At 38.1% G+C, this 11,683-nt stretch overlaps 1 protein-coding gene across 1 annotated transcript; it reads left to right on the forward strand.

The window, feature by feature from the left end:
* Positions 1-1,320: 1,320 nt before the first annotated feature.
* LOC124886592 lies at positions 1,321-3,632 on the forward strand. The gene is made up of 4 exons (XM_047395425.1): positions 1,321-1,354; positions 1,642-1,709; positions 2,254-2,490; positions 3,084-3,632. Exons 1-4 carry the CDS (start codon positions 1,321-1,323, stop codon positions 3,630-3,632), a joined length of 888 nt encoding a protein of 295 aa, XP_047251381.1.
* Positions 3,633-11,683: the final 8,051 nt, after the last annotated feature.

Raw genomic sequence — 11,683 nt, forward strand, 5'->3', positions numbered from 1 at the left:
TCCTTTGAGGGACCTCATGACTGATTTAATATTGAGATTTTATTAGCATGCCCCACAGGCCCATTTTTTACTCGAATTTTGGCTTGGGGTACTCTATAGCAATATAGATATTATTTTTCTCATATTGACGTATAGATTATAATTTTTATTGTGTGACGTTGTTTTGGGGTCGTGGTGTGAAGATGAGTAATTCACGGATGATTTAAGATTGTGGTTCGGCATCGAGGTAGGCTTTGATCTACTTTTCTCTATAAGATAATGTTACATATATATTGCATGCTAGGTCGGTGTTATAGGTTGGAATTATGACTAGTATATCATGACTTAACCTATTTAGGAAATTTGGGATAGAAATATGACCCAAATCTTAGCATAGGATATCTATTATGGACATAGAACCCTATGATGTTTGATTATAAGAATGTTAACCATAGATTGAGGTTAAGGATCTTTTAGTACAGGACCTATCACTGACTTAGTGATTTAGATAGTAGTTTCCCAAATTATGGTGATATTACAGAAAAGACATGATTTCCCCCCGAACTTGTCCTCCAAACTCACTTTAGCACTTAAACTTAACTTCCATTTATTTACCCCCCTTAACATCTTTAAAGTGTATTAATTTCACCCTTCGAAACTGAATACCACTTTTACAACAGAGAGTGTGCACACACACCGACAAATCAGCACCACGTCACTGCCACATCGGAGCCACACAAGAAAATTATTTTTTAAAAATAATTTCATATATATATATATATATATATATATATATATTAAAAAATATTTTTTTTCACATGCATTCCCACCCATCTGCTGACCCTCACCCACCCCGCCGTCATCTATCATCTTTAACATTGCCCATGTATGGGTTCTTCATTTTTGGGTTTCAAATTTCAATATAAACTAGCTAAATTCATACCAATCTAACTCAAATTTCAACTACAACTTCACAACATCATTAGAAAATCTCAATAATCAATTTGGAATCAACCATGAATTCAACAAACTCATTTTTTATTTTTGTCTAAAAGCTTTTTAAAGGTTCAATAATGGTGGATACAAAATTAAACTCGTAAAACTCATACCAATCAAACTCAAATTTCAAGTACAACTTTACAACATCATCAGAAAACTTTAATAATCAATTTTGACATCAATCTTATCTTGAATTCGACGAACTCATTTTTTTTGTCTTCAAGCTTTTTTCAAGCGTTTCGTCTTTTTGTCCTCTCTCTCACTGATTCCACTCTTTCTCTCTCTAACGTTCATCTCTCAAATGTTCCTTTTTGCTAAACGGTCACCGGCTGCCTCGTCAAGATGCCGGTGAAGGTGTATATAACTCTGGAATCAGGTAAGTGGCTCTTTCTTCCTCATTTCTCTCACCCCCTAGTTTCTCTCCTCTCCCATCTATATCTTTTTCTCTCTCTCCCCCTCTATCCTCACTTAGATGTGGCTTTTTTTGGCGGGCTAGGGTTCCCACCGGCTCTACTTATTTTGGGTGACGGGTATGGGTGGTGCACTGATCAAAGCAGGTTGGTACGCAGAGAAGCCAAGATACAGCTTTCGACAAGTATTTCACTAGAAACGCCGATAATATTCAGGGTAAATTTAAGTGAAGCTCTGGTGGGTCTGGTCCAGCGACACATCTTCGACGACCAATTTTGTCAACAGATTTTGCCGAAATAAGCAGCAAGCAGGAGTATCCGGTGACACCTAAACTTCAAACTTTAGTTACTTTCTTCAATTTAGCTTTATATATTATCCTGTTCCTTGGTTTTATTCCTTTATTGTGACTTGAGTTATGACTGGCTATTTTAGCTTTTAGTGGATATTGTGTGTGGTTCTAGCTGCTAGACTAGATAGTGTATTTTGTGCGTGATGGCTTTTTTTCCTATTTTTGACTTGTTTGTTTGCCTGTCTATTTGGGGCTTTGTTTGACTTTTGTGTAGTGGCTTTGGGGGTTGATAGTGGAGTAGGGTCATGTCCGAGGAGGCTAGGACAGGGGTTAGTTTTAGGAGGGGGTGAAAAGGGGAGGGTAGGGACAGGTATGGGGTCTAGGCAGGGTGATAGAGCTGATTCGGTGAGGGGTGGTAATAATAGGTGAGAGGTGAGAGAGGATAGGTTGATGGTATGGTCCTGGAATATAGGGACACTCCAGGGTAAGTCCGATAAGCTGGTGAATATCCTTAAGAAGAGGAGGATTAATATTACGTGCATTCAGGAGACTAAGTGGGTAGGATCTATGTCTAGGGATATGGATGGTTTAAGCTGTGGTACTCAGGAAGTGAGAGGCGGCAGAATAGAGTGGGCATATTAGTGGACGAGGATCTTAGAGGAAGGGTGGTGGAAGTTAGGCGGGTATGTGATAGGCTAATGAGCATTAAGCTGGTCGTTGGGGACTTCAGTTTGCATGTGTGTAGTGTTTATGCGCCGCAGTTAGGCTTGGATGAGGAGGTGAAAGCAAGTTTTTGGGAGGCTTTGGATGAGGTGGTGAGAAGCGTGCCTAGCTCGGAGAAGATTGTCATTGCAAGGGATTTTAATAGGCATATTGGGGTTTTACCAGGAGTTTATGATGATGTGCATGAAGGATTTTGTTTCGGTGATAGGAATAGGGAAGGAGCTGCACTATTGGAGTTTATGAGGGCTTTTGGGCTGGTGGTTGTGAACTCAAGTTTTCTGAAAAAAGAGGATCACTTGATTTCCTTTCGAAGTGTGATAGCCAAGACTCAGATTGACTTTTTGCTACTTAGAAAGGGGGATAGGACCTTTTGTAAGGACTGTAAAGTCATCTGGGTGAGCATCTTTTGACCCAGCATAGGCTTCTAGTGAAGGACTTGATAATCAAGAAGAGCAAGAAGAGAAGGGTCAGAGAGGGCTGACCTAGGATTAAGTGGTGAGGTTTGACGCTAGTTAGTGTGTTAGAGATAAGGGAGAAGGTGGAGAGAAGGGGGGTGTAGGAGTGTAGGGGGGACATGGATGTTATATGGGATAGGGCTGCTAGTTGCATCACGGAGACTGCAAAAGAAGTGTTGGGTGTTTTAAGGGGTCGGGCAGGATGGCATAAAGGGGACTGGTGGTAGAATGAAGAAGTTAAAAAGAAAGTGGGGAGTAAGAAGGGGGCGCATGTTAAGTTTATTGAGAGTAAGGATAAGGAGGAGAAGTGGGTGAATAGGGAGGTGTACAAATTACCAAAGAATGAGGCCAAGTTAGCATTTACGGTGGCTAAGACGGCAGCGTTTGAGAGCATATATGTGGGGTTAGAAAAGAAAGGAGGGGAAAAGAGATTGTATAGGCTGGCTAAAGCTAGGGAGCGAAAGGTTCTTGACCTCGATCTAGTGAAATGCATTAAGGGGGAGGATGGGAGTGTTTTGGTGAAGGATGTCCACATTAAGAAAAAATGGCAGGACTATTTTCATGGTTTATTGAACGAGGAGGGGGACAGAAGCATTAAGCTAGGGGAGCTGGAGCACTTGGAGGATAATTGGGATTTTGGTTACTGTAGACGTTCTAAGGTTGAGGAGGTCAGAGAGGCTATTCATAGGATGCGGAGGGGCAGGGCGATAGGGCTTGATGAAATTTTAGTGGATTTTTGTAAGTTTACTGGTGGAGCTAGTTTGAGCTGGTTCTAATTTATTTAACGGTATTTTCAAGTCTATAAAAATGTCTAAGGCTTGGAGATGGAGTACGATGATTCTGATGTATAAAAACAAGGGTGATATTTAGAGTTGCAACAACTATAGGGGTATTAAGCTATTGAGTCACACTCTGAAGATTTAGGAGAGAGTGGTTGTGCAGAGATTAAGGAGGTCCGTGTCCATTTCAGAGAATTAGTTTGGATTTATGCCTGGTCGCTCGATGAAAGAGGCAATCCACCAAGTGAGAAGATTGATGGAGAAGTATAGGGGAAGGAAAAGGGATTTACACATAGTGTTCATCGACCTGTAGAAGGCTTATAATAGAGTACCGAGGGAGGTTCTTTGGAGATTCTTGGAGGTGAGAGGGGTCCCGATGGTGTACATTTGAGTGATTAAGGACATGTACTGGGGAGGGGAGACACAGCTGAGGACGGCAGGAGGAGACTCTGATCATTTTATGGTAGAGAAAGGGTTGAACCAGGGATTGACTCTCAGCCTATTTTTGTTTGCTCTGGTGATGGATGTATTGACATGGAGTATTCAAGATGAGGTGCCTTGGTGTATGTAGGTTTTGGATAAAAAGTAGGTCCAACACAAAGTATTTGGAATACAAGTTTAGTGACTTGAAGTAGGATGACGGAGTGGTGGTGAGATAGGATTCCTAGGATATTTGTAAGAGGGATAGTTTTAAGTATCTTGGGTCTATGATTTAGCGGAACGGTGAGATTGATGAGGATGTCTCTAAATGTATTGGAGCAGGTTGAATGAAGTGGAGGCTTGCCTCGGGAGTGTTGTGTGATAAGAAGGTGCCCTTAAATCTTAAAGGCAAGTTCTACAGAGTGGCAATTCGTCCGGCCATGCTGTATGGTGCGGAGTGTTGGCCAGTCAAGAACTCCCACATCCAAAAATTAAAGGTAGAGGATATGAGAATGTTTTGTTAGATGTGTGGACTTAGTAGAGGAAATAGAGTTAGGAATGAGATTATCCGGGTGAAGGTGGAAGTGGCTTCGGTGGAGGACAAGATGCGGAAAGGAAAGCTGAGATGGTTTGGGCATGTGATGAGGAGGGGCATGAATGCCTCAGTTTGTAGGTGTGAGAGACAGGCTTTGGATAGTTTCAGGAGGAGTAGAGGTAGGCCGAAGAAATACTGGAGAGAAGTGATTAGGCAAGACATGGGGCTGTTACAGCTTTCTGAGGACATGACTCTAGATAGGAAGGCGTGAAGGTCAGGAATAAGGGTAGAAGGTTAATGTGTGTGTGGGCTATAGCTAGTATTTAGGGAGCTCTTATGTAGCCGGCTTAGTAATCTTACGACTGTGCTCACTGGTAGGGGTCGTAGTGTATGCTACTACGAGGGGGTGGCCTTTTAATTTTTCTTATTTATTGTTTTCTTACTTTCGTATTGCTCTTATTTTTATGTCTCTCTTAGCTCTATTTGTATTATTTATCATTTCGTATCTTGGTTATATCATCCATTCTGCTTCAGGTATTACTATGACCGTGTTAACTATTCTTGATCTTGAGTCGGGGGACTATCAGAAACAGTCTCTCTACTTTTTTGGAAGTAGCGGTATGGACTGTATACATTTTACCCTCCCCAGACCCCACTTGGTGGGAATTCATTGGGTTTGTTGTTGTTGTTGTTGTTGTAAGATTTTTCATGCTTCAACAATGGTGGATACAAAATTAAACTAACCAAATTCATACCAATCAAACTCAAAATTCAAGTACAACTTCACATCATCATTAGAAAACCCCAATAATCAATTTGAACATCAACCATGAATTCAACACTCATTTTTTTTTCTTCAAGCTTTTTCAAGGTTCAATAATGGTGGATACAAAAGTCAATCTCATAAATCCAACAATAAATTTCTTTAAAATTCACATAAGTAATTTAGTTCAACAATCATATATTGAAAGACTTTCTTTTCCAAAATTATTTTCTAATCCATTAAAATTCATAACTTTTCACACACATTTTTTTTCTTTCTTGAAGAAAATAATGAAGATAATCGAAGTGGATATGGAGATTTAGAAGAAGGAGAAAGGGAATTGGGGTGGGGTGTAAGAAGAAATATAAGAAAACGGGGTCGGGTGAGGGGTGAGGGGGTGGGGCTTATGAAGAAGATGAAGATTGGGCGGGGTGAGAGGTAAGGGGTGGGTTTATCTTTATATGTATATATATATATATATATAATTAAAAAAAAAGTGGGAACATATCAGTTTTTTAATATAAAAATGCACTTTTTTTTCTCTATTTTTTTAAAAATTTCCATGTCAGCTTAAGGGATGAAATTAATACACTTTAAAGATGTTAAGGGGGTAAATAAATGGAAGTTAAGTTTAAGTGTTAAAGTGAGTTTAGCGGAAAAGTTCAGGGGGGAAAACATGTCTTTTCTCATGATATTAAAATGTTAATTATGTATTGTTGGGCTCAAGACCGTGGTTACGATACCAATTGGACCCCAAGTAAGTATTCTATCTTTAGAAAGGATTTGATTCTAATTTATAGATAGTTAGATGCTTATGGTTGTATTGTTTGTATACTAGTGATGACATGCATATTTTAGGTGCATCTATGATCACTTAGTGGTACGATTCCAACCAAATCCTTGATTTTACTACAATTTTCTAAAAAGGAATTTATTACCACTTTTCACTAAAAATTAAATAAATTCTTTTACAACAGGAATCGTACCACCTTATTGAATGAATTATGATCTTTTGAAACTAACTATGATACTTTAGAAATTAGATCAAGGTTGATTTCATTTCATTATTAATTCACTCTTTTACCACTACTATTTACTTTGATTGATGTAGAATTCAACCCTTTCGACGCTATTATGCCAATTTAGTCCCGAACTTAATTTCAGGCAATGGATTTACATATCCAAACTCTTTTCGTCTTGGTTCAATTCAGAGAACTTATTATATATTTATATCTCTTTGTTACTGGACAGAGTAAACTGGTTATCATAATTATTGGAATTCCTAGTTCATGATCAAGCAATGTATATGGATATTTCGAGTCCTCTGTGAGCCCCTTCATTCGTGATGTACAGTATCAGAGAAGGATAATCATCATAGGTCTTATTTTTTGTAAGGTACTGAGATGGAGGGGGTGTATACACTTGGTACATTATGTCACTTGAGTTGGACATGGTATTATCATCTTATGTATGTCTTCATTAATTCATATGTATTGCTTATTACTAGTATAACTATTTGGTGCTTATATCTATCGACCTTATGAGGCGTGCAAATGTAAAAGTTATAATTGTTATTTGTTGAGTGCTTGGTTGAACTATTTGGGCTTATGGGGGCTCAGTTAGGTTATTGTTTGCTAGGATAATTTGGTTACTTTATTATTGGTTATTATAGTTAATTCTTGGAAGGATGGTTATAGACTAGTTTTTTAGGTTGTCGGTACGTTTTTGAACCTTTACTATTTTTACAGTAAAATTTAGCATTGCTAGATTATGTTATGATTATTCACTTTTGTTAGAGGCCTTTAATATGCTAGTATTGTCTCCCTTACTTGGCTATGATCCTCGCGAGGTTAGGTTGGTTCCCTCATGGTATTACCTTTGAGTTTAGTCCTATATATATATCCTTTCACTCTTCATTTGAATATTGGCTAGTGATATACGGTAGTGCACTTTAGTTCCTGGATACTGTTAAAATAAGATAGTTTAATCTTATTTCTCCATAGTCATTATTATGTTTAGTTTCTTGGATAGTTTCCTGTAGTTTATATTCTTGCTTTGCATATTATTTATGCTTACATGATCTTTGGATCTCATTCAACCAATACCTACTGAGTACCACATATTTGGTACTTATACTAAACATCTGCAGCCTGTAGATCATAGTATGAGTTCTCGCCATTTAACTTGTTCATTATGTAGTGAAGCTATGGATCAAAGATTTAGGGTGAGCTCCTTATGTTTGGGGTATTCCTTCTCTCCCTTATACTGATTAGACTTAGCTCTATTTTGTATTTTAAAGATAGTTTGTACATGTATATTTACTCTATATTTCATTTTGTACTCCTGTTATATTAGAAACTCTTATACTGAATCCAACAGGTCTAGGGGTTGTATTCTATATTAGTTTCTTTACTTGATTATTTTTGTAACAACCCAAATTATTGGTCCTCAAAATTTTTTATCTTTTGGACTCACTACCCTAATTACATCTGACCTTACGAGTTTTATGGTCACCCTACGGGTCTTAATGCCCCAATCGTAGCCTGACAAATGTGTTACCATGAAGTTTCAACTGTAATTATGACTAGGGTCATGAGTTGTAAAGACTCCATATGAGTCATATAGTCTCATCCATAGCCAAACCAATTTAGTGCCCAAATGTTTCTGTCCTAACTACGACTGGCCCCTATGAACTGTAAGGTCCAACTATGAGTCATATGGTGTGACTTATAGAGTCACCGGTGAGGGGTTCTTGAGATTCTGTCATGACCAAGAGTCGTGGTGATGACTCATGATGTGTTCTCACCAGTCGTAAGGTGACCCGTAGTCACTAGTGACCATTTATTCAGCTTTTCATTAAGGGCACTTTAGATATTTCCCTCTTTCCCCATTTAGACCACACGTCCATAAAATACCTAAGAAGGATTATTTCCATTACTTTAACAACCAAACACATACTCTCAAGCTCCCTCAAATCCCTAAGTCAAGAACACCTAGGGTTTCTAAAAAATTGCCAACTATAGCATCAAATGGTTAACTTCTCTCCATAATTCTTGACATCTAAGGCATGTACCTCTTTCCCTTAAACTTGTTTTACTTAAACCATGTATTTAAATGGTTGTTCATGTGGATTTGAATATGGGTTTTGCTAGATTGAGGGTTTAGGAGTGAATGTTACATGAATTGGATTCCCATGATTTTATATACATTGTTTAAGATTTATCAATTATTTTTAAACTAATTGGGTGCATGGGTATAAGAATTGGAAAGGGGGTCGAGGCATTTCCCCAAATTGATGATTTTGGTTTGGAATTTGATTTCAAAAATTATGTTCCCATAACCTACTTGCTTAATTGAATTTGAAATATGGTTGATCAAATGATTTGACTTATTTCTCTAAACTATTGCATTGCATAACTCGTTAAATGAATGAAAAGGGTTTTAAAGGAATTTTTGGTCATGTTGTTGATTTTAAACTCAATTCAATGAACAAAAGGGGTCAAGGCATTCCCCCAGATAATTTAATGAACAAAAGGGGTCGCGGCATTCTCCTAGATGGTTTAATGAACAAAGGAGGTCAAGGTATTCCCCCAGGATGATAAAATCGAATTGGCATAGTCATAAGCTTGTAAGCATGAATTGGTATAATGATACCAATAGTATGTGACTTAATGTATAGTCCTTCATTAAATGAACGGGAATGTATAAATATTTTAATTGGGATTAAAAGAGGTTGTGTAGTTGGCTATGAAGGTAGAGGTCCCAGGGAGACCAATACCAGAAATGTGTGTAATTTTGGTGTGGGGGTTGGTATTGATGACAATATGCACAAATCAAACTCTATTTATATATTTATGTATCTTGTATGGACATGGAGTCAGGGTATTCCTTGATCTTCCTTGATACCTTTGGTTTATACAGCTAACATGTACTGCAGCCCTTCTGGTGAGGGGAGTCGGACCCATATAGCATGTGGATGTCCTTTTATGACGGTAGATGCTACACATTCTAGGTTAATGTTTTAAATCTCATGCTAAATTGCGTTCTCTATTCCAACATCTTATTTATATATTTATGTATGTATGTATATATATGAACATGTACATTGAGTTGGACTAGATTTTGAATTGGCATTATTTTACACTTATCTTGAGCTACATGCTAACGCTCACCCTGCTAACCATCTCTAGACACTATATCCCCATGAGATACAGGAACCAAAAATGCTTTTACTTTTTCTGTGTAGTGATAGAATTTAGATTATCAGCAGCCAACTTTAAAGTGGTAAGCTTTCATTCTTCAAAAGGGCTATCATTTCAAAGTCTTGTTTCATTTATGTCTTAGATTACATCCATTGGATTCTTTTGGCTATCATCGACGGCATGTCCCAACTTAGATTGATTTTGGTTGTTTAGAAACTTTATGGATTACTGTGGATTGGGATGTTGTTGAAATTCCTAAATTTCTTTTTTAAGTTGCCTATATTTTTATATATTTAGAAATCATCTTAGCTTGTTATGTGTTCGAATTTCATCCACAGTTAGTTGTATTGTATTGGGTTTGGCTAGGTAAAGGGGGTGGTCTTCGATGCTCCGCAGACTTGAGATACCCATCACGGCCAGGCCCTTGTCCGAGCTATGACAAGTTGGTATCAGAGCCCTAGGTTTATGGTCAATTATGTGTCCACTAAGCCGTCTTGAGTAGAGTCTCTTTTATGGGAGTGTAGCATATCACACTTATTAGGGAGAGGCTATAAGTCATTTAGGAATGTTTCCCCTTCTCATGTTCTACCTTCGGGCAATAGATTCTAGAATGTTTAAATCTTTTCTAATTCTGTTTGTTCACATTTCAGATCATACCACCCCAAAGATCTGATGCTAGTGAAAACTCCTCTATCCTACCTAAGGACAATGTAGAAAAAACTCATCCTTCTTCTAGGGTATAGACTCGGTCTAGGGTCCCTGCTTTTGATTTCACTTATGGAGTTCCATCGTCCCTACTAGTCCTTCTCAGCCTCCTCGGGTTGATAGTACTTCTTCCCTAAAACCTCAAGGTGATCTTTCTAATGTTGATTTTCGCAATTCGATTCATTTGATTACTCAGTTGGTTCCCATATAGTTACACCAGTGTAAGATTTTTGCTCCTATCACTCCTTCTTTTGAGGCCTCAAGAGTTGGTCAATTCATTAGGTTGAGTCCTCCAACTTACATTGGGTCCAAAGTTGAGGAGGATCCTCAAGGGTTCATAGATGAGAAGGAAAAAAATTATGAGTGATTCATTTTTCTAACTCTAAGGGTGTGAAGTTCATTGAATATCAGTTAAAAAATATGCCATATCAGTGGTATGAGGATTAGGAATAGTTGAGAGGAGATAATGCTGAGCCAGCTATGTAGGATGACTTCTCTGGTGCTTTTCTTAATTGATTTTTTCCTCAGGAGTTGAGGGAGGCAGAGGTTGAGGAGTTTATGAATCTAAAGCAAGGCAGAATGACTGTGATGAAGTACGTCTTGAAATTTTATTAGTTGTCTTTCCATGCCCTGATTGGTGTCTTTTATGAGGGCTAAGATAAGGAAGTTTGCTTCAAGCTTGTCTTGGGACTTGGTGTTGGAGTACAAGGCCGCCTTGTTGAATAATAACATAGATTTCTCTAGGCTTGTGGTGTATATGCAGCAGGTTAAGGTCAAAAAAAATAAGCCAAAATAGGGGAAAGGTAGAGTAATAAATATAGGTATTCTGAACAGGGTGGAGGCCAATAGAATACAGGAAGAAATGAAAGACAGTGTCCTAAGAAGAAGTGGTAAATATTTTGTTCTTATTCTATGGTTACTTCTCTATATCCTAAGTTATCTGGTGATCGTCATTTTTAGAGCAACAGAGGGTTTAAGGGACAAAGTGCCTAATCTCAGGCCAGTGGAACCTAGTAAGCTCCATCATATCCTTCTTTTAGATTTTATGGAAAATTACACTGTGGCTTTTGTAATGGGGTAGAAAAAAGTGCTTTATATGTGGCTAGCCTGGACATATTCAGAGGAACTATCCAGTAGGTAATGTCACTACTAGAGCTAATAAGGTTCCAGTCGTTATGCCTTCAGCTTCAGCGCCGAAGGGTGCTACTCTGGTACCAACACTGGTTAGAATCTTCTTTATGCTCTTACAACCTATCAAGAATCTGAGGTTTCTCCTGATGTTGTCATAGGTATGTTATAGCTCTTCTCACATGACGTGTATTGCTTGCTTGATCCGGGATCTACTCTTTCTTATATGACCCCTTATGTGGCTATTCATATCAGTTTTGGTCCTAAATGTACTTTTAATACCTATTTTATGTCT

The sequence above is a fragment of the Capsicum annuum genome, chromosome 8 (assembly GCF_002878395.1).
Source record: "Capsicum annuum cultivar UCD-10X-F1 chromosome 8, UCD10Xv1.1, whole genome shotgun sequence".
NCBI lineage: Eukaryota > Viridiplantae > Streptophyta > Magnoliopsida > Solanales > Solanaceae > Capsicum > Capsicum annuum.